This window comes from Phoca vitulina, unplaced genomic scaffold (assembly GCF_004348235.1).
Source record: "Phoca vitulina isolate PV1807 unplaced genomic scaffold, GSC_HSeal_1.0 scaffold24, whole genome shotgun sequence".
NCBI lineage: Eukaryota > Metazoa > Chordata > Mammalia > Carnivora > Phocidae > Phoca > Phoca vitulina.
In genome coordinates, this window is record NW_022589727.1 from 11133310 (window position 1) to 11155052 (window position 21743).

Genomic DNA, 21743 nt, shown 5'->3' on the forward strand with positions numbered 1-21743 from the left:
AATCTACAGAGAATTATGCTGAGTTAAAAAAAAAAAAAAAAAAGCAATGCCCAAAGGTTCTATACTGCGTGGTTCTGTTAATATAACATTTTTTTAAATGACAAAATTACCGAAATAGAGAACAGATTAATGGTCACTAGGGGTTAAACAGCAGGTAGGAACAATAGGCAAATGGAGTGGCTATTTGAAGACAACTTGAGGGATCCTTGTGTTAATGAAAACGTTCTGTATTTTGACTGTAACACTGTCGATAACTCGGTTGTGACATTGTACTATAGCATTGTGAGACGTTCCCATTGAGAGAAACTTCGAGAAGGGTACAGGGATCTCTCCCTGTTGTTTTTATTTTTTTTAACAACTACATGTGAATCTGTAATTGTCTTAAAATAAAATTTGAATTAAAAAATTGACTTGAAATGAGCCTATCACTACAAAGAAAACAGTATTTGTTGCCAATGATGAGATTTAAGCTTTCAAGCAAAAAACCCGAATTTTGGAAAATTTGCTTTTCCCACCTGAGTGTCAACTTCCCAAGACTTAAAGACTTTTTTTTTATAAGATCAGTAGTGATATTAACTAATGTCATGTTTTGATACTGTATAATGAAATGTGCCACAAACTGTAAGCACTTCATAACTCAATGAACCAGTAAAGTATTTTCTACATGATCAATACACAGTATTACAAAATCATGCATAGATGATCCATTCAAAATACAAGATAGGCCAGTGGATAATACTAGACGGAGTACAATACACAATATTACAAAATCGTGCATAGATGATCCATTCAAAATACAAGATAGGCCAGTGGATAATACTAGATGGAGTACAATACACAATATTACAAAATCGTGCATAGATGATCCATTCAAAATACAAGCCAGGCCAGTGGCTAACACTAGCCGGAGCACAAGAGATCCTTGTCTCTACTGTCTCAGGTTCTAGTTGTTGCTAACATTTAAGAAATTACCATTTGTCAACTTTCAACAAACTATTCAAAAAGAATATCCACAATTACATATCTGTGTGAGGCTAGATTTGCTTTGTGTCCTTCAATGAAAATAACATATCACAACAGACCGAACGTGGACACATATGTGAGAATTCAATGGTTCTCTATTAAGCCAGACATTAGAGATTTGCAAAAAAGTGTAAAACACTACCCCTCCTTTTGCTAAATTTTCTTGTTTGGAAAAAGAGTTATTTTTTCATAAAAGTATTATTTACACTAACATGTAAACATTGGGTTTATTATTTATTAATGATTAAGAAATACATAGTTTTACATTTTCCTGGCTTGAATTTCTAATAACGTTAAGTACTGATAAATGTGATATTCATAAGCAAAAGCTCTTTGGGGCCCTCGATCACTCCTGAGACTGAGAAGTTGGAGAACCACTGTTCTGGGAGTTAAAAGTTTTCTGGTCAATCGCAGGTACACGTTCAAACAAATTCTAAACCCAGCTCACTTTCTGAAGAGTCTGTGGAAGAAAACAAGAGAGTGGCCAGCTTTGGCCTGAGAAGCACTTGTTCCCAGAGAGAGAGGGAGCTGTCCTACCACCCCTCCCTACACTGGGACGGGACCACACACAAATGCTGAGATGGCATGTAGATCATTCCCACTGGGTGTTTCCAGTGGGTGCCCCGGCAATCACTTGTGAGGCCGCTGTCGTTGGCCCCCCAAGGGAAGGATCAGTAATTTGGAAAGCTATCTCTAGTTACTGTGCTCCTTCATAGAGACAATATTACAATTCTCTGGGATTCAGAATTGCTTCCCCTCCTTTAAAAACAAAAACACAAACATTTCACCAATTAGATGTTCACCAAAAATAATGATTTGTAGTATATCCAGCTATTTACAGAGAAGATCCATTTATAGAAGAACAAGGCAGTTGGAATGGATTCTAGGTGAAATCCATGATGAAGAATCCTTTTTCATTTCATTTGCTGGCCATATTGTTGAGTTAATCTTCAAAATGCATGCTGCTAAAAGGGGAAAGAACAATTGATGATTTAATTTCTAAATTTAAAAACTGTCATTTCAATGAATCACAGTGAAGCAGTCTCATTTTTAAATGAAGTACCATCAACAGGCTCCTGGCGTCCCTCCCAGCTGGTGGGCTCCCCCAGCCGGGTCTCCAGGAAGAGGCACTGGCCCGTCTGGCTAGCGGAATTCAGATGCTAAACCACTAGGACGAACACACACTGTAGCCTCAGAAAGAAGAGCATTCTGATTGAAGACCTAAACTAGATCTGGAGGTTCCGTTATCAGTGAATTAACTGTAGAAATGTCTAGATTGGGGAAAATGTAAGTTGATTTCTTGCTCTTGGGAATATGGTGCTTAAGGGTGTGTGTGTGTGTGTGTGTGTGTGTGTGTGTTTACTTAACGGCCCTACCGTGTCCCTGATACTTTGATAATTCTCCCCTTTCTTGATTTAACTTCCTTCTTTCTCTCTCTTCTCTTTATCATTTTCTTTAACTCCTTCCAATATTTGCTTCATAAGTCAGCCCTTTTAATAACGCCTATATTTTCCAATTTCCAGAAGAATAACTGGCAGTCCTTTCTACTAGTTAATGTGTCCTCTCTTCCCTAACCACTACTCCAAATCTCAAGTGCATCCCTCCTGGCCCAGGGCACCATGCCTGCAGGTACAGCTTTCATCAGGTTGGCCTACAAGGTCACTGGCCGATCTGTCCCTTTTATTTTGAGTCATAAAGTAAGCCGGAAATACTTGTTTGTTTTTTAAACCACAACAAAACACCTGTATACGTTTTAAGTACTTTTCTAATAAGCTTGGGAAGTAACTGAGCCATTGCTTTATGATTAGCTGTAAACACTTCCTGTTGTTGAGGAAATGTGACAGCAGTGTATGGGAATAAAACTATTTGCTTTCTGTTCATTATCATTGTCCATCTTTTGACTAACTTCGCGAACAAATTTAGTGTCTCAGTACCAGTTTGTCCACTTCAAAAAATCATAACTGTAAAATATAGTATGTCTTGAATAGCCATTTTTCTTCAGAAAATATGCTCTTGATTTAGCTAATTGCAGTATTTCTAGTTTCAGAGATACCCTCATTGGGCACATTTTTTTCTTTAGTTTTGCCAGTAATTTTCAGAGACTCTATTTTGAATGAAATAGAACTGGAAGAATTTTATAGCTTCACTTTCAAACAATGTTCAGACTTGACGCCATTTTCCTTGCACTCTCTTGTGTGTGAGACTAGGAGTCTGTGTACTCTACTACTGCATATGTAGTGGGTGCTGGGGCTACTGCTTAGTCCTGCCCTTCAAAAGGAAGGCTTTCGTGCAGGACATGCCCTTGCCACAAGGGGCCCTGCCTCCCCCAATTGTCCACTTCCTCCCAGGGGGCAACCCCAATCCAATGGCTATTGATGTGGGGAGTACATTGGCTTGGCCCCTTGCCTAAATTCAGGACACTACCCCAGCTCCGTAGCAGGGCCTAGGCCTCTGCTCAACCCCATCCCCGTGTTCCGTGTACCTTCACCCTCTGCCCTGTCCAGCTTCCCTTACTCCGTTCTCCATGCTCCCAGGAACACTCTCTCCGGGGAAGCCAATCTGAGACAGGGTAGTTTCAAGAGTCTATTGCCATTTCAGAGACCCTCTGAGGCAAGACTTTAAACCCTCTACTTGAAAGTCTTGCCTGAGTGTTAGTTACTGCACATGGAGCCAGATGGATTGGAAATGGAAAAGCCTCAAACAGGCCGGCACCCCCTTCCTACAAGCCTGAGCTCAACCCCCACCCAAAAGACCTTCAGAGCAAAAATGCTTACAGTTCACCTGTCCCCTCTACCAGGAAGGTTGGGACTTAGAGGCAAAATCAGTTTTGTCTTTCAGAAGGGTCACAGACCCTCACCCTAGAAAAAAGATACAACCATACACAGTTTTGCATACAATTCCAGAAGGATATGAACTCCTTCCCAAAAGCCCTCATGGGCTCCAATTTAAGAACTGTTGACCTATTGTGAAGGTAACAGGAACTCATGGTTTCAAACCTGTTATCCAGCATAGAAAATAAAGAGATTCTTTTTTAAGTATATAAGAAAGTCCTAATTCTTCTTCATATGATTTCATCAATAAGTTTTGAATTACCAAATATGAGACTCAACTTACATTTTCCAGAGTCATAGCTGCCGTATTTGAACTTATCCTTCTACGATATTTCTTCCTGGTACAATAGACACTGATGAGGGTGACTATCAGCATCAGGGCAAACATGGCAACGGTGGAAGATGCAGCGATGACAATGGTGTCCCGGGTAGAGCCTCTCTTCTCACACCTCTCCCCCATGTACCACCAGTCTTCCCCTGACTGACACCTGCACATCAGAATGTGACCCAGAGTTACAAGTTGATATTTCGGTCTGAAAATCTTCACCATTGAAGGTGTGGGTCAACGTTCTGGTCATTGACATATGGAACTCAACCAGAGGAGGCCAGGCAAGGCCAATGGAAAAGAAATGGAATTACTATTCATCTGGTACTCAAAACAGTGGCCCCAAGGTGGAAAAGGAAGGTGGTGCAGATAATGGAGAAAATTTAGTTCTCATGTCTCTGTCCCTCCACCTCCCCCCTGTACCCCTTGGCCAAGCTCATCCCAGAATGTCTGAGAACTATGTCTATCTAGAAAATGGGGACAGTTCCACTTCACCACACCAGACTGTTGTGAGGACTTCATAAGACATATAACTCATAAGGACTTTTTCAGGCAATTACAATATAATGTACTATTTCTTCATAAATAATTTTACTGTTCTTGTAGCTATCCAAAGTCCTAAATGGAGAGCAAAAAGTAAATACCCCATGAATGGCTATGAGATGAGAACCAACTGACCATTCATGTAAGATGTCAGTGTTTAACCCTACAATGTGGAAAGGATAAACTTTCTAACAAGAGAATGGGGAGATCTCATCCAAGTGACCCCTTACCTGCACTCGGCTTTCCCATTTTGGACAATGCAGATGCCATCGTTCTCACATGTAAAGTTCGTGCAAAGGTCCTTCACGGTAGAGGTTGGGGTTGGCTGAACTGGTGTAGAATTAAGGTGGGATATGTCTAAGGAGGGCAGAGGGAGAGTATGGATGGAAATCAGTTTGACTTTAACAGCATTTGATCTTTAAGTTTCAAAATAGATGCTTAGGTTTCACAGGCAGTGAAATAATTAAAATCGAAATCTAGATGCAAACTGAAGCTGTGGGGCTGTCAGCTGAACCACATGCTTACCTGGGCCTGAGCCTGGGCTTGCCTGAGCTACAAGGGGCCCAAGCCCTTATAACCCACTCTCGAGGGACAGACGCGGAGACCAAAGCACAGCAATGCAAGGCAGTTGAGGGGTTTGCCCAAGGTCACAGGTCTCTTGCTAGAGGGGAGCAAACTGGGGGATATCTGACACAAGCCACCAGGTCCCCTGAACAACCAGGGCTCTATTCTTTGCAGTGCTTTCTGTTGCTTGTCCTCCAAACGGGGTTGAACTGAATTGATGAACCTGTGACTTTTTCTCTGCTACAGAAGATGATTTTTCCCTCGACACAGTTATTTTTGAATAATTTTTTCCAAGAAGTATCATCTAGATTTACTCTAATTGACACTGACATAAAAATTTCATGGTTTTTAATTGCACCACCTTTCATCACAAACAAGATGCTGATTTACTGAGATGCAAGTGGGTCTTTAATAGTAAATGAGTTAAAATGGTGCCACATAAAACATGGAAACCAGCAGTATTCCTGGAAAATGTATTTATTAGGTGCCATGGGTAAGAAATTTTAAAAGGCAATAGATTAATGCTACCACTGACAAAACATATGTGTGTGCGCTTACATAGGATACAGAAAAAATATATATGCATCCTTGTATGCTCATATGTATATGTATATATGTATATATATTTGAAAAACACAATAAAGACAGTTCATTTCCAGTTTAATTTCATGTGCTGTGTAATATTTCTATTTCTGGAACCCCAGAGTGTAATTCTAGGGTATGATAGCTATACTTTCTCTTGTTTCTAAAGATTTCTGGCCTAAATTTTCCGTGGCTCCATGTGGTGGTAATTAAGTTTTTTATCCAGGAATGGTCATTGTTTTTATTTAAGTTATTTTCATATTGTTAATGATTCATACGAAAAAAAAAAAAATCCCACTCTCATGCCCCTTTGCTCCTATACCTAAAAATGGAACCCAGAAGAACACAGTAAATAATCAATGGCCACGACAACAACAAAAATAGCTTATATAAAATTATTTTTACTGACATACCTTCCACTGTCAGTAGGATATAAACATCATCTCCTTTTATAAAATCTCTGCTTTTCAGCCTCTTGTGGGTTATAAAGACGCTGGTTCCAGAGCCCTGACCTCTTCTAAACTGAGTTCCATTAGGGAAAAAAGCCACTTCTCCCACTTTGGAAGGCCTGTCCCATAAATAGCTTCCATTATCTGAAAAAGCAATTTATATAAATGGATTGTGTTTAGCATCATCATAGCTTTTGGTGGTAGGAAAGAACAGGCAATGTGAAACACAATTAGGATAGAGCTCAAAATAATTAAATGATGCCATTGACCTGTGATGTGTTCCCTGGCAAGTCACTGAAGCTTGTTCATTTATACTGTTCTAAAGAAAATGAGATTGCCTAGCAAGGAAGACCACATTCTGGGATTGGTGTGGACACATACCAAAAGTTTCCCGGGTGGGGTATAACACCCATACTGACCGGCCAGTATAGAAACTCCCCTGCGCATTAAAATCATTCCTTAGCTGCCCTGAGTCATAGAGAGTCCTTTTAACCAAGTTAAATCAATACGTTTCTGAGACTTTTTTTAAGTTTTATTTTTTAAGTAATCTCTACAACATGGGGAATCAAACTCATGACTCTGAGATCAAGAGTCACGTGCTCTCCCGACTGAGCCAGCCAGGTGCCCTGAGAGAGTTTTTGATATTAACATAGAACAATTCATCTCATTAGTTGAATTACTCACCTACCAGAGCAAAATCCTTCAGGAAAAGAAGACAGTGAGAAGTACTGCTTCTGGGAGAAGGTGATGACCCACCCAACTTTGAGCCATTTTCAATGGCTCATTCAGGGAAATATGTTTTGGGGAAAAAGTGAAGAAATTCTGAACATCAAGTCCCTATAATCCTGTTTGTGAATATTTCTTTTTTCCTATCAGATTAGTGGTTTCTTTTTTCCTATGTCACTGAGGTCCATTTTTTTCAAATATAGAATTCAAATTTGGCAATAATATTCACCTTGCCACAATTTCACTTTTTATTAGGTTCCCATAGGGCAAAGGATTATTAAAATTAGAAATGTGATCATTTTGGGGGGAGGAGGAGCTGTTCCTTTTTGAGACTGGGAAGATGGGGAATGATGTCACCATTGGCAAGTCCTCCAGAACTCTTTAATAAGAAGTTATAGTCCCTTCTCAGAGCCTTCCCAACACTCCAGAGCACTCGCTCAACGTCTTCCTTCTCATCAGGAACCATCCCCTTCTACAAGAGCTGAATTGTGCTTGACAGCCCTGGTGGCAAGGGGGTGCTTATTATTACTGCCTCAGTCTTATGGCTGAGGACACTGGGGCTCCAAAAGACTATTTGCTCAGTATCACATAGCTAATGAGAAGCAAACTTTGGATTAGAACCCAGGCATGCCAGACTCTAAAACTAACACTCCTTGAACAACTGGGAATTCAGGTATGGTCAGTTGCCAAGAATAACATCAGTATCTTCTCTATTTTTCAGAGACATTCCCAACTCACATCCTGACAGTGTCCTGCCTGGGGGACTCTACCCACAACTGCTGAAGCCCTTCCCCTCAATATCTTCTGTTCCTAAAATTTGGGGCTCAATACTCCCTAGGTACCTGACCATGCAGTCTCTCATTCCCAAATCATCCATCCCTCCTAGAGCAATGATCATGTATTAACAATAAAGAAAATGAGTCACAAACCAGTGGTCATAAGTGGGTCTGTAGTTACACTCCGCTGGTTGGACATACGCTGTCGAATGTCAGGATTTTGATCCAAGAGTGTCATCGTGGCTTGTTGCCAAGGACATGGCCATTGCAATTGATCATCATTGGCTCCAGAGATCAAGTGGAAATATATTCCTGCATTAGTCGAATGGCTTAGATTCAAGTGAATCTGAAAGGCATAACCTTTAGGAGAATAAAATGGAGGGCTATAGAGAGTTCCACTTGGGCTGCCAATTAACTGTGTGAAATTCGTTATATGCCAGATATGATGAGGGCACTGTGTTTCTGAAAGATTGATGTCATCAATAGACAGGCCACCCAATGATGCACCAGCGCCTCTGACCCCTCCAAACACCACTCTGAATTTCTTGGTCATTTTCAATGTTACATGGTAAAGTTGCCAGCTTCCAATGGGTATCTCTGCAAAAGAGACATTATTATTCCAAAGCAAAGGACTGAGAATCATGTGCAAATCAACATTAGAGTTTTTAACCTTCATAGGCCAAATGATCATCCTAGAGCTATTGATGCCCACAGGTCTGCAGTAGGATCTTCTTACCTCTCCAGCCCAGGCCCATTCCCTTCAAGGGAGTTCTGTGGTGTCAAACTGCTCTCTGGAATATCTGGATGCTTATCTACTTGTTTCTCAGATAGGTCACCCTTTCCCAGCGAAGGCTGACCAAACAACCACACCTAACTTAGGAGTACTCCATGCCCTATATATGAGTTACCTCCCATTCTATGTTAGCTAAACCCAACATCTACACTTGTACCCCGGATTCCTGTGAGGTTCAGCCAAAGCCTCATTTATAGTTTGATTGAAATACTTCCTTCACATGCAAAATTTTCCATCAACGTTTTGGTAGTATTAAACAAGAATCTGCCGAACCCCAGAAAGCCCACATTTACCATTTACTCCTTAGATCATTTACTAGTGACTCAATGTTATAAATATGTTAATATTTGATACCATCATCTTCCTCCCCATTCCACACTTCCCCTTTCACTATCACCTCCTACCCCTAACTAGCAGCACAGACTATGCTATCTTGTCTTATTTTCTTATATCACACACCCAAATAAGAAGCAGCAATACATTTTAAAAATTTCAGAATCCCCCAGGTAGAGACCAGCTCAGGAATTCATGTCGAACTAGTAGTTAATACAATGACTTAAAACTTGAATATATTGGCACTTACTGTGAAACACAATTATGTGAAAATAACTTAGAAATATCCAAATTACAGAAAATACTATTATCTACGGGTAGACTCTGGACTGAACAAAAATCTTTCATGAGCACTTCCACTACATTAAGATCAGATCAGCACCATCCGTTTAAATTCTGGACTCCTAAGCACGTTTGTTCTTTTTTTTTTTTTTTTTAAAGATTTTATTTATTTATTTGACAGAGAGATAGTGAGAGCAGGAACACAAGCAGGGGGAGTGGGAGAGGGAGAGGGAGAAGCGGGCTTCCTGCCGAGCAGGGAGCCCAATGTGGGACTTGATCCCAGGACCCTGGGATCATGACCTGAGCCGAAGGCAGACGCTTAACGACTGAGCCACCCAGGCGAGCCATCCAGGTGCCCCTCCTCCTATGTATTTTTATTACCTGCCAAGAACTGACCTCCTCAGTGCCACAGACTTAGAGTTAAGATTGCTTCACTCTGAACTGAGACAATAAGAATGTTGATACTGTACCTTTTATTTCCTCCACAAGCGTTAAAGTACCAACCACATTGTCTGCAGGATACTCCCTGGTGTAGATGTTCAGTTGGTCGTTTTCACTTCCAGTGTTATATAAATAAAATTGCAAGCACTGAAATCCTCTTTTAGGGTATAATGTTCGACTTTCCAGCAGGGCCGTGGCCCCCACGCTTACAGAGCTACTGTTGAAATGCATGAAGAAACCAGAACCTGTTCAGAAAACAAAAGCAGAATTGACAAAGCAGATACGAGATATAGGCATGCATCTACTTAGTACCCACTGCGGGCAGAGCACTGTGCTGGGTATTTAAGTACAGTTCCACGAGCAGGCGGTTGATAAAAGAGATCTTGGGCCACCTTTTCCTTACTATAGCTTTCAAACTCAGAAAAAAGTATCACCTTCTTGGCCTCGTGTCTCTCTCCCTCTCTCTCTCTCTCTCTCTCATCTTCTCCCTCCCTCCTTTCCTTCCTCCTTCCTTCTGGCCTATGGAGAACCACTATCCACTATCCAAATCTGCATTTTAAAAGAAAAGGGTATTTTTATTGACATATATTTGACATAGAGCATTGTGTAAATTTAAGGTGTACGACGTGTTAATTCGATACATTTATATACTGTAATATGATTGCCACTGTAGCAGTAATCAGCAACCTCTAACATGTCACATAATTATCATTTCTTTTTTTGTGGTCGGAATAATTAAGTTCTAGTCTCTCAGTAAGTTTAGTGATTAGAATATAATATTGCTGTCTATATTCCCTGCACGGTGCATTAGATCTCCAGGGCTTCTTTACTACTCGTTGCAAGTCTGTACCCTTAACATCTGCCTTCCTGCCCCCAGCAATCCAAGAAAGAAAAAGAAAAGGAAAAGTACTCTTCACTGTTAGGGACCCCAACCACTGCCTGGACTGGCTGAGCTGTCATGCAATGACCCTGAGTTCTGAAGTCTAGTCGTACATCTTTGTTGCCAGGAATGAGCAAATAAATAAAAATGGAGTACTTGTAGCCAAATAAATGATTGTTTAATTTAAAACAAAATTATGATGGAAAAGGATACTCATCTGAATAAAATTAAATAAATTGTACTTTGTCTCTTCATTTTCAGGACTTTTATAACAGGGAGGTGTAATCACAACCAACTGAAATTCTGAAACGGATTAATTTACAGGCTTGTGCTGTTCACTGGAAAGTCCCTTGTATCTCGTGAGCTTTGAGAAAACCACCCCGCTACCCTGGACATAAGAGCCCTTCCAGGAGGTACAGTCCCCTCCTGCTGTGGGCACAGACAGGGAGAGGCTTCACAGAGCCCAGCTCTGACTTATAGAAAGAAGAGAAAAGTAAAGAGGAAAAGCAAAGAAATGAGCCATGTCCTTATAAGGCATAGAACTGTATCCTTAGTAGCAACCGAATGGGTTATCATTAATAATTCAGATAGAAATTAGGGATAAAATCCCAGTCTTTCATAGCAAAGGAAAATGCTGGGGTCACCAAGTGTAAAATCCAGAAGTATCTCACTCCTGTTACCTTTGCACTGGCCCATGCTGGAATGATCGCTCTCGGGCCCTCTGGGAACCTGGGACACCCATTGCCAGTCAGCATTATCATCTGAACTTTGAATCATACCACACACATTTTCCAGTTCAAAACTGCATGAGTCCATAAAGCTCAGGGAAGTGGCTACAAAAGTAAAATGACAATTATTGCCACTCCTCCGACATGATAATCCAAGTAATAAAAACCGAGTTCGTCACGGAAGTACTAGGAATACCAGGATGGCATTAAAGGGGACACCTTGCTGATTCTGGGGGTTGAAGACTTCTCGATATCTGCAAAACCAAGGGATTGATCAACTCTGTGTATCTGAATAAGCTGTCTGCCCCAAAACATTTTTCTTTAATCATCTAATGTATAGGAACCTGAGTCTACACTCCTCTAGTTACCCAGATTATTAAACTGCAACACAGATTATTTGATCCCATTTGTATGACGGCTCTTCATTCAAAACACTGACATGGGGCATGTTACTATAGGCCCCAATTTGTGTTTAGATCTGAAGGCCAGATCTTCTGAGAAGAAAAATGTGGCTTCTAAGCTGTGGATTGGGATTTGGGTGCTCTTATGTTGTTGTTGTTTTGCTTAATATCAAACTTCTACTATAAAATCATAATTATCAAACAACTATCAAACCATCATTTCAGAAAAGCCAGCAATGCTCAGCAAAATGGTACAGCACGTAATTTTTCCTACACGGCAGAGAGACACAGAAGGCATTTCAAAGAACCTGCCACATACTGCAGTTATATAGTCGATTCAACTTTAAGAGATCTGAGTCACTGAAATCCATTCGTTGGCCGATCACATCCATGAAGTCTGAGATTCTTGTGACAATTGTTGGCTCTGTTCCATTCTGGAAAGCAGTCTTACTGTAGTGCATTACAGAGGTGTAATCATAGGGAACATTCAAGGAGTCTGATTCTTGGTCATTGTAGGTGTTAAAATTGTGCTCTCTGCCTAAATGATAAATTTGAAAAGATCTTTAATTACTTGATGCTCACAACACTTAGCTTACCTTCTTCTAAGTTTCCATTACTGCCCAAGGTTGGACATTAACATTTAGTGTAAGGCTCTAAGAACAGCTAATAGAAAGGTAGATTCTCAAAGGTGGTGTCGGGACAGTCAGGATCACTGGCAGGTGCTGACGGGAGGGTGGGGGCACCCACAATAGATGGAGATGGAGGTAAGAGGCCTTTGAGAGGCGTGGTGGGGAAGCACCTGGGAATGATAGCACAGACAGGAGTCATCAGAAGGAAAAGACGTAGCCGGGGATTTCATGGTTACTGGAATATGTGTGCAAGTTATACGGTACGCAAATACCTTTAGAGAGGATACCTAGTTGCTTAGGATCACACTAACGGGCAATGGATGGCCACTTGAAATGGGATGATTTTGTGGAAATAGTGAGGTGGATCTGGTCTCTAAAGCTTACAGAAGTAAAACATCAAGACATCAGTTTTTCCATTATTAAGAGTTGGCAAGAGATGGCACATGCTTAGAAATTCAGTTTTTAACAGAAAAAAGACTGTAAGAAAACAAAAGAAATGTACCTGACATAACTCTGTCCCACATTATGCTGACATAATCATCCCGGTCAGAACGTGACTGCTCATGCCAGAATCCCAGTGCGTGGAGGAACTCGTGTTGGACCGTTGCTATTCTGTCGCAGTTTTGCCCGATGGAGAGTTGTTGCTTCCCCACGTGCCTGTTTCCCACTGAAGACCAGCAACTTACAGGAGAGTTCACAGGACAGGGGGAGAGGGTGTTCTGATGATGGCTCAGAGTAAAATCCCCAGGGCCCAGTCCACTCAGTTACCCACCTAGATCCTTCACTCTTATAATCAGGACATCGCATTTCTCTCTTAACCCTGACAAGCTATGAGAAACCTTACAGACCAGATGATATTTGAAGATCTGGCCCTGGCATCAACTATTACATAGGAGCAAGTCATCCCCCAATCAACCTAGTCCTGATTTTTTCCTGGAAATTTCTAAGTTTTTCACATTGTCCTTGGTATGTGGATGACTGCTAATAAGGTTTTTATAGGTATAGCAAGCACGCAGAATTGCTGAGCTCTGGGCAAATAACACTGTCAGTTTAACTCAAGTAGTAAGTGTAGTTAGGTTAAAATAAATTGAGATACACATACGTGCACACATACACGCACGCACCTACACACGTGTTTTACCGGAAGAGGGAAAGAAGGAGGATGTCAGCTACAAACGACTGAAGTTCCCTGAGTTGTGGGATGGATGGCACGCAATCCCACCCTCCTGGTCTTAATATGGTTGCATGCATGAAAATATTATTTTTAGGGGTGCCTGGGTGGCTCAGTCATTAAGTGTCTGCCTTCGGCTCAGGTCATGATCCCAGGGTCCTGGGATAAAGCCCCTCATCGGGCTCCCTGCTCCGCGGGGAGCCTGCTTCTCCCTCTCCCTCTGCCCCTGCTTGTGTTCCCTCTCTCGCTGTCTCTCTCTCTCTCTGTCAAATAAATAAATAAAATCTTTAAAAAATATATATTATATTTATAGCTAGAGACACTAAATGCTGTTTGTCTTTTACTCTCCAGCAAATGGCTGAGGAAGCCCCCCACCCACCTCAAGGTCAGGGCCTAGGACAATTGCTGGAACAGGTCACAGCTGCAACGTTCTCATTTGAACCCCTAGAAGACAAATTCTCCACCTTACCCGCTGCCCTTAAACACTGATATATAGTTAGCTTCTCCAGCCCAAGGCTTGAAGTCAATGCATGATTTTAGGCGATAACGTTCAAATGCATTAAGGATAACTCCCTTTGCGTTCATTTCTGATGGAAGAAAACCAACAAAAAATACACTTATTAAAATGATCACCATTGAACGATTCACCATGGAAACAGGCTATGCAATATATTATTTATGAGTCAGTCCCTTCGTGAATGTGTAGCGTTTTATCTTTACCAAATTTAGTATTCTGTACAAATTAAGTATGTATCGTATACAAGATTTGATTATTCTTCAAATCCCTGATTTTGCCCCATTTTTATTTCTCTGGAACCTTTAAAGAGTACATTACAGAACAACAAAAAAGACATTTCCTTACCTCAGAGAACATACACCTTGGATCACAGGCAGCCAAAGTGAACACTCACTGTCACAGGCTTCATCTGAGAAGGTATAGTATGTATTTAAAGCCCCACAGCAGAGCTTTTAATTTGAGGACCTTGAGATGGGAGAGTCCCTGAATATGTTTGGTTTTTTTTTTTTTTTAAGATTTTATTTATTTGCGAGAGAGACAATGAGAGACAGAGAGCATGAGAGGGAGGAGGGTCAGAGGGAGAAGCAGACTCCCTGCTGAGCAGGGAGCCCAATGTGGGACTCGATCCCGGGACTCCAGGATCATGACCTGAGCCGAAGGCAGTCGCTTAACCAACTGAGCCACCCAGGCGCCACCCTGAATATGTTTGTATGTGAAGTATCTACATCTGTATTTATATCATCTATATCTGTTCTGTATCTATATCATCTATCATCTATATCTGTGTCCGTCTATATCTATATCCGCAAAGTGTGTTTCCTGGGGAGACTGTTCGTGAGCTTCTCAAGTGAGTTCAGGGCCCAAATTAGGCTTAAGAACCATTGCTTCAGGGGCGCCTGGCTGGCTCAGTTGGTTAAGCGTCTGACAGAATTTCTTCTATCATCTCCTCATTAATCTCCTTACTTTCTTTTTGCCTCACTAATGATACATCTTCTACACTGCAACTAGCAGGATCACAATCTCACATCCACGTTAAAACCGTCGGAGGTCCCACATCACCATCAGTAGGCACACCAAGTTCTTTAACGTGGGAAACACTCAAGCCTTTCCAATCCAGATCCTGCCTACCTGTTCAACCTCATTAACTCCCCACCTCCAATCTAAATTCCAGTTAAGGGTTTTCTCCTTTCCTCATGCCTCTGCACATAGTGACTCATCTGCCTAGAGCACCCTTCCCTTGCCATCAGAGGGGGTACTGCCCACACAATGCCTTTCTGCAGATTACAAAGAAGCACCTCGTCTGGGCAGATGCAGCAAGTGTTGATTTGGCAGGTAGATAAATAGCACTTCATGCAAAGTAACAAATGCGTCTTGATGAACAAAATGCAAACTTGATTTCAGTCCCCCTTTACCCCCGACCCAGGCACTGATGTATTGTGTATAACTTGCATAATTTTCATGGCCGCCCTGCTGCAGTGTCAGCTGCTTCCTGTTGCATATGCCTTTATATCTAGGTTGAGTTCAATGCCCCTCCAACGTGCCCCCATAGCTTTTGAACTTATCACTAAGCAAAATGTTTATTCCATTCTATTATAATTAACTCTTGGCATATCTGAATCTCCACTGAAATGTATGAACTTTAAGAAAAGTTTCCCAAAAGACGGTTCCCAAAGTGATTCTGGTAACTGGCACCATAAATAAAATGAGGACCATGTTTACAGTTTTCCATTACAATTAAATTTCTTCTATAGAAAAGCTGTCCTTAATTTTGGATTGGATTCTTCTGACTTTTTACTATTGAAATTTTCTTTATTTTATGAAAAGATGATGATAAAGATAGTGGGTTCTTGTAGTTGGGTAAGTTCCTGACTTGGTAAAATAAAATGTTGGTAAACATTTTATTTGGTAAACTCAGTCTCCCCGCTGAGTAGGGAACCCAATGCGGGACTCGATCCCAGGACCCCGGGATCATGACCTGAGCCAAAGGCAGATGCTTAACCGACTGAGCCACCCTGCTGAGGAGTTTCAAGCCGGGAAGTGAAATGGTGTCATTGCCTGTTTAAAAGATCACTTGGCTGTGGGGGGGGATGGGAGGTGGGGACAGGGTGGAAAAGATTATAGGGGAGCAATATTTGAAATAGAAAGACAAATAAGGAGAAAAATGGGTTATTTGGGGCACGCATTGCAGACAGAAATGGCAGAATTGCTAATGGATTTAGGCCAGGTCCTAAAATACTTTTTTTGTTTCATGTTTTTACCTTGTATGTAAAATCTGAACATATAAGAAACCACTACTTTCAAATAAAGACTAATTCCCTGACTTTTATGTCCCCAGCACCCAATACAGAGTAGGCTCTCCATAAATGTTGGTTGCATTAATCCCTTTCTTGGTCAGAATTCAGCAACTATTTCAGACAAAATCATTTAGGTTCTTTTCATTATTCATTTTGCTTATTTTTATAAGTAAATGTTCATGGGCCCATAAAGCAACAAACCCTTAAAGACCATGCGAGCTCACCCTTGAAAATATTGTGATTATAGGGCACCTGGGTGGCTCAGTCAGTTGGGCATCTGTTTTCAGCTCAGGTCATGATCCCAGGGTCTTGGGATCAAGCCCCACATCGGGCTCCCTGCTCAGTGGGGAGCCTGCTTCTCTCTCTCCCTCAGCCTGCCATTCCCCCTGCTTGTGCTCTCTCTCTCTCTGTCAAATGAATGGATAAAATCTTGAAAGAAAGAAAGAAAGAAAGAGAGAGAGAGAGAGAGGGAGAGGGAGGGAGGGAGGAAGGAAGGAAGGAGAAGAAAGAAACAAAGAAACAAAGAAAGAAAATACTGTGATTATATTCTGTCAGGAACATACATCAGTTACACATACTCCAAGGTATATACTAACCCAAGCTATCTTCTAGAACATATGGAATGGTATGAGGCCATCTGTATTCTCCAACGATAGAATTTCTATCTTGTGCCTGTCAAAAATAAATGTGAAGGGTTAATTTGATGAATCAGGCAAAAACTTGGGAAACAATGAATAGTTAATCAAGAAATAAATGAAATTTAAAATGCAAGAAAATAAGTAAGTTTATGCAGGATACATTTAATGGTAGTGGAGGGTTGCTCTGGTTCTGAGGTGGGAATAACACTTGGTATGTTCTAATCTGTTTTGAGGCCAGTAGCCTCATGAATTAGGAGAAAAAAGAGATGATAAGAGAGAAGTGGGGGAGATGGAAGGACAGATAGGCAGGAGTTAAATTATGCAGGTCTTGAAGGCTGTGGGTAAATTTGGATATTATTCTACATGCAGTAGGAAGTTGTTGAAGAGTTTTGTTGTTTTTTTTTTTTTTTTAAAGATTTTATCTCTTTATTTGAGATAGAGAGAGAGAGCAGGAGCAGGGGAGCAGAGGGAGAGGAAGAAGCAGTCTCCCCGCTGAGTAGGGAGCCCGATGCAGGACTCGATCCCAGGACCCCGGGATCATGACCTGAGCCAAAGGCAGATGCTTAACCGACTGAGCCACCCTGCTGAAGAGTTTCAAGCCGGGAAGTGAAATGGTGCCATTGCCTGTTTAAAAGACCACTTTGCTGTGGGGGGGGGGGGGGGGGGGGGAGGGGGGGACAGGGTGGAAAAGATTATAGGGGAGCAATATTTGAAATAGAAAGACAAAGTAGGAGAAAAGTGGGTTATTTGGGGCATGCGTTGCAGACAGGAATGGCAGAACTTGCTAATGGATCAGATGCTGGGGTGAGAGAAAGGGCAGAAGCAAAGGTGACTCCTGGAGTTTTTACTCATTCAGGGGAGTAGGGGGATGACTTTGCTAAGAGGGAAGATCTGGGAGGAGCAGTTTGCATGAAAAATCTGAGTTCAGTTTAGGACACCTTACATTTGAGGTTCCTCATAGACACAAAAACGGAACTGACAAATTGGCACCTGGATAGACCAGTCTGGAGTGCAGCAGAAGGAATGAATGAGAGCCACACATTTGGAGTCATCAGCATAGAGATGACATGTCAAACCCTGTCACAAGGTGAGATCAAGAAGGAGAGTACAGATAGAAGAGCCCAAGACCAACCATTGGATACTGCAGCTCTGCTTCTTGAGTTGAAATTCCCAGTGGAGGTTTGACTTAAACTATCTGTAAGGTACCTATGTTCATCTGTGCGCCATGTACTCTTCATGCATAGATTTGGGAGAATCTTTACTTGGCGACACTATCTTTAGCTGTCAGGATAGAAGTCACAAAATCTATCTTTTATGGTAAAAAGCCCGATTCATTGACGTTTACAAATTCATTTTAATTTTGCTTCAACTAGATTAAATCAGTGAGGTTTCTATTTAAAAATGAAAACATCATATTGTTCCAATAATGAAAATCCATCAGATCAATAAGACCAAGGCATACATGGTGGGTGATGGTGGCATTGACCACACAGAAATCTGAGGAATGGCTGATGAAGGCACTATTATGGGAGTCTCTCAGAGTATAATGTATTCATTGAATAAATCTGTCACCAGGACTCGGTACCCTTAGAGATAGTTGGGCTTAACAAAGCCCATGTTGCCCAATCATACTCAGATATTCTGTATTTTGGTTTGCAGTAATTAACAGAAGATTCTTCCTTGCTTTGTTTCAACTCACCCCATCAAGTCTGATGTCCCCCTCAAAAAGATCCAGTCCCAAATCTAAGAGGGAAGATAAAAATTCATGTTAGCAAACTGGATTCGAACTCTCCACTTAATAAAAAATGTAAAAAAAAATCCACAAACCTTCATTGATATCAAATATATCTTGATCGAGTCCACCATCTACATCTTTAACTAAAGGAACAAAGAAAACCACATTGAACATTATGTTTATGAAAGAAGACAATCTTCATCAATTACTAAATTAAAAGTAAGTAAGGTTCTTTTGCCTCAGTAAGTGACTACTCGGTTCTGATTCAATGTACACTGATTGACTGATTGACTGATGGAGAACAGGTTCTGATTCAATATACATTGATTGATTGATTGATTGGTTGATTGACTGAGAACCTCTCATGAGCCAGGCTTGGGGCTATGGGGCTTTTGCATATATGCTCTTATCTTAACCATGTACCTTGAATGCCAGATGACTTCAGGAATAAGAAATTGGTCACTCTATATAATATTAAACTTAATTTTAAAGACTAGACTAGATGATTAGATTAAATAGGAAGTAAATGTTTAAATTTGGTCAAACCAGTCCAATCTGCCCAATATATCCCTTGCTAGTAACATACCTTGGAACTCTGAAGCAAAATTCCTAATTTAAATTTGAATTACTCTTTTAAGTTACAAAGGAGTGGATTATATAGCCAAATCTCTAAGTGTACAACAGAATAGGATGGACATCAGGTCTATCTGAGTTTATACAAAATAGCAAAAGTAATAATAGCAAGCATTGATGGGATGTCTTGTGTTAGTCACTGTGTTTAGACTTTCCTATATCACCATTTATTTTTTTGCTTGGTATGTGGAACCCTGGAACAGGAACAATAAAACATTCCTCAATAAATCAAAAGAAGGCAGTGTTTGATTAAAGTTCAAAGCATTATAAAATTATGCTTATGCAATTATGCATTGCGCTTCACATTAAATGTGTCCTTAGTTCTTCTGTTTTGTTGTTCTATTATCCACATAACTTTCTTTTACTATAACTTGGAGCAAAAACTCAAAATAGACTCACCAAAGTTTTCTTGAGTTGGCTGAAAAACAAACACATAAAAAAAAAGGCATTATTATGACGCCCATGACATAATGATCTTCTTGGTTCCAATTTATATCTAGTAATTTGTGGGTTTGTTTGTTTGTTTTTTAGATTTTATTTATTTATTTGACAGAGAGATAGAGAGCCCTAGTAGGCAGAGTGGCAGGTGGAGAGAGAGGGAGAAGCAGGCTCTCAGATGAGCAGGGAGCTGGATGCGGGGCTCGATCCCAGGACCCTGGGATCATGACCTGAGCCGAAGGCAGCTGCTTAACCGACTGAGCCACCCAGGCGCCCAAAATTGTGTGTTTTTTTTATTAATATTATGTATTACTTTCTGGCTTATATCCAAGACAGCTAATTTGGAGTCTATAATAACTTTCTGACCAAAGGGTCTTCTTATTTCATATAAAAAAAATGAAACTGGCTGTTATATGAATTTGAAGGTGAAAGAAACAAGAAACCAATTTCACAGATTGAAAAGAAGGCAGAACATAAGACTCCAGCCCTCAGATAAACATTCACCTTAAACATGATTCTCTAAAGGATTCAGGGAGCAATGTTTGAAAAACCTAATAATTTATCCTCATCGTTGAAACATTATTGTAATTTATTACAATCCCTTCTAAGGAAATTTTATCGAAGACCTCATTAATCATGGTTTTTTTTTCACATTTTTCTCAACACTCTGCTTTCAAAGACAATACCAAATGTTTAAGGTAAAAAAAATTCAATGGGTATACTTTGCAATTAAAAAAAAAAACTTTAAAAAATATAGCAAACTTCTGAAAATAGGTTCTACAAGTGATCACATGAAAAACCCAGAATACCCGCACAATAGAAAAACGTAAGTAAACCTGAGAAATGTCTTAGTGGAGTCTAGTGAAAAAGCTCATGGGCCTGGCAGACAGTAGGTGTGGGTCATATTCCTGGTTCCACCAACTCAGAGTAAGTCAGCTCACCCTCCTGAAACTCAGACTGTCTGTAAAACTGGTTAATATGGCTTACATAGACAAATACCAGAAGCCTATGGACTGTTTGGCAGCAGTGGGAATGAACTGATTGGATAGTTTACCCTTCTTTTTGACGTTAACAAGTGCCCTATTTGTCTCACACAGAGGAATACCAAGGCACCCAATGGAAAAGCATTGGTGCATAACTGCAATTTTAATGTGTCTTAAATGGTGTCTCTTGTTCTCAATGCTGTAGATCCCATTTACAGAATATCAACTCAATATAATCACTTATTTTTAAATCCCAACTAAAGTCCGCCCCCTCTCCCCAAGGCATTTGAAACTTCATTTAAAACCCTGAGCTGGTCTGTGGTACAAACTACCTGTCACTGTAGCAAGATTGGTCGAAATGGACAAAGAAGCAGAAGAGAAACCCCATGCTACAAAACTGTAAGCGTTTGCTTTGCCAGTGACATTCATCATTCACTCCACTCGTGTCTCATGTCACGATAACAGCAAAATGCATTTCACTCAGCAGTAAAAATGGAATGGCTGTCACATTTCGCATTTTCCATGTTATCAAAAGAAAACTTGCTACACAAAAATGAAACTGAGAGAAATATATAACTTTATGTCAATGTCCCCGACTCTTTCCCCCTGGGGGGCTTTTTCTCACTCCCTATGACCCTGCCTGTCCCTTGCTGGCCCCCAAAGAAACACTCCTTTCATTAATGTTTTGAAATTCCTAAAAAACAAGAAATGGACAAACAGGCAATCGGCCCCCAATTTTTCTAATCATTTTCCAAACATTGTTTCCTTACCAAGCCAGGAACCACGAGGAGAATGGCAGAGAACAGAAACCAAGGCAGATACCATGAATCCATGTTATCACTTCCAGTTGGAACCGCAAACTATGAAAGTCAGAATAGCATTTACTCTTTAAAAGGTAAACATCATAACTTCTAGCCTTTGATCTCAATGATCCATCTTGCAGGTCAGCTCACCGTGGTGGTAGTACCTATAATCAAAGAGTTAAAGTCCAGTATCCCGAACACAGCTCTGCAGAGTAGTTGGTTGGC

At 40.7% G+C, this 21743-nt stretch overlaps 1 protein-coding gene across 1 annotated transcript; it reads right to left on the reverse strand.

The window, feature by feature from the left end:
• Positions 1-1973: 1973 nt before the first annotated feature.
• Positions 1974-21548, reverse strand: MEP1B (meprin A subunit beta). Its single transcript, XM_032421226.1, has 15 exons — positions 21486-21548; positions 19694-19712; positions 18754-18798; positions 18626-18669; positions 16885-16960; positions 13947-14064; positions 12809-12987; positions 11997-12215; positions 11229-11381; positions 9698-9913; positions 7973-8416; positions 6282-6461; positions 4953-5079; positions 4138-4342; positions 1974-1988 (listed from the first exon to the last, which is right to left on the reverse strand). The coding sequence occupies exons 1-15, from the start codon at positions 21546-21548 to the stop codon at positions 1974-1976; spliced, it is 2103 nt and encodes a 700-aa protein (XP_032277117.1).
• Positions 21549-21743: the final 195 nt, after the last annotated feature.

Coding starts and splice junctions, on each gene's coding strand:
- MEP1B (XM_032421226.1), bottom strand. CDS start 21,548: ATGGATTCATGGTATCTGCCTTGGTTTCTGTTCTCTGCCATTCTCCTC. Junction 12,216..12,808: donor GTGGGACAGAGTTATGTCAG/GTACATTTCTTT, acceptor TTTATCATTTAG/GCAGAGAGCACAATTTTAAC. Junction 5,080..6,281: donor TATCCTACTGACAGTGGAAG/GTATGTCAGTAA, acceptor TGCCCTCCTTAG/ACATATCCCACCTTAATTCT.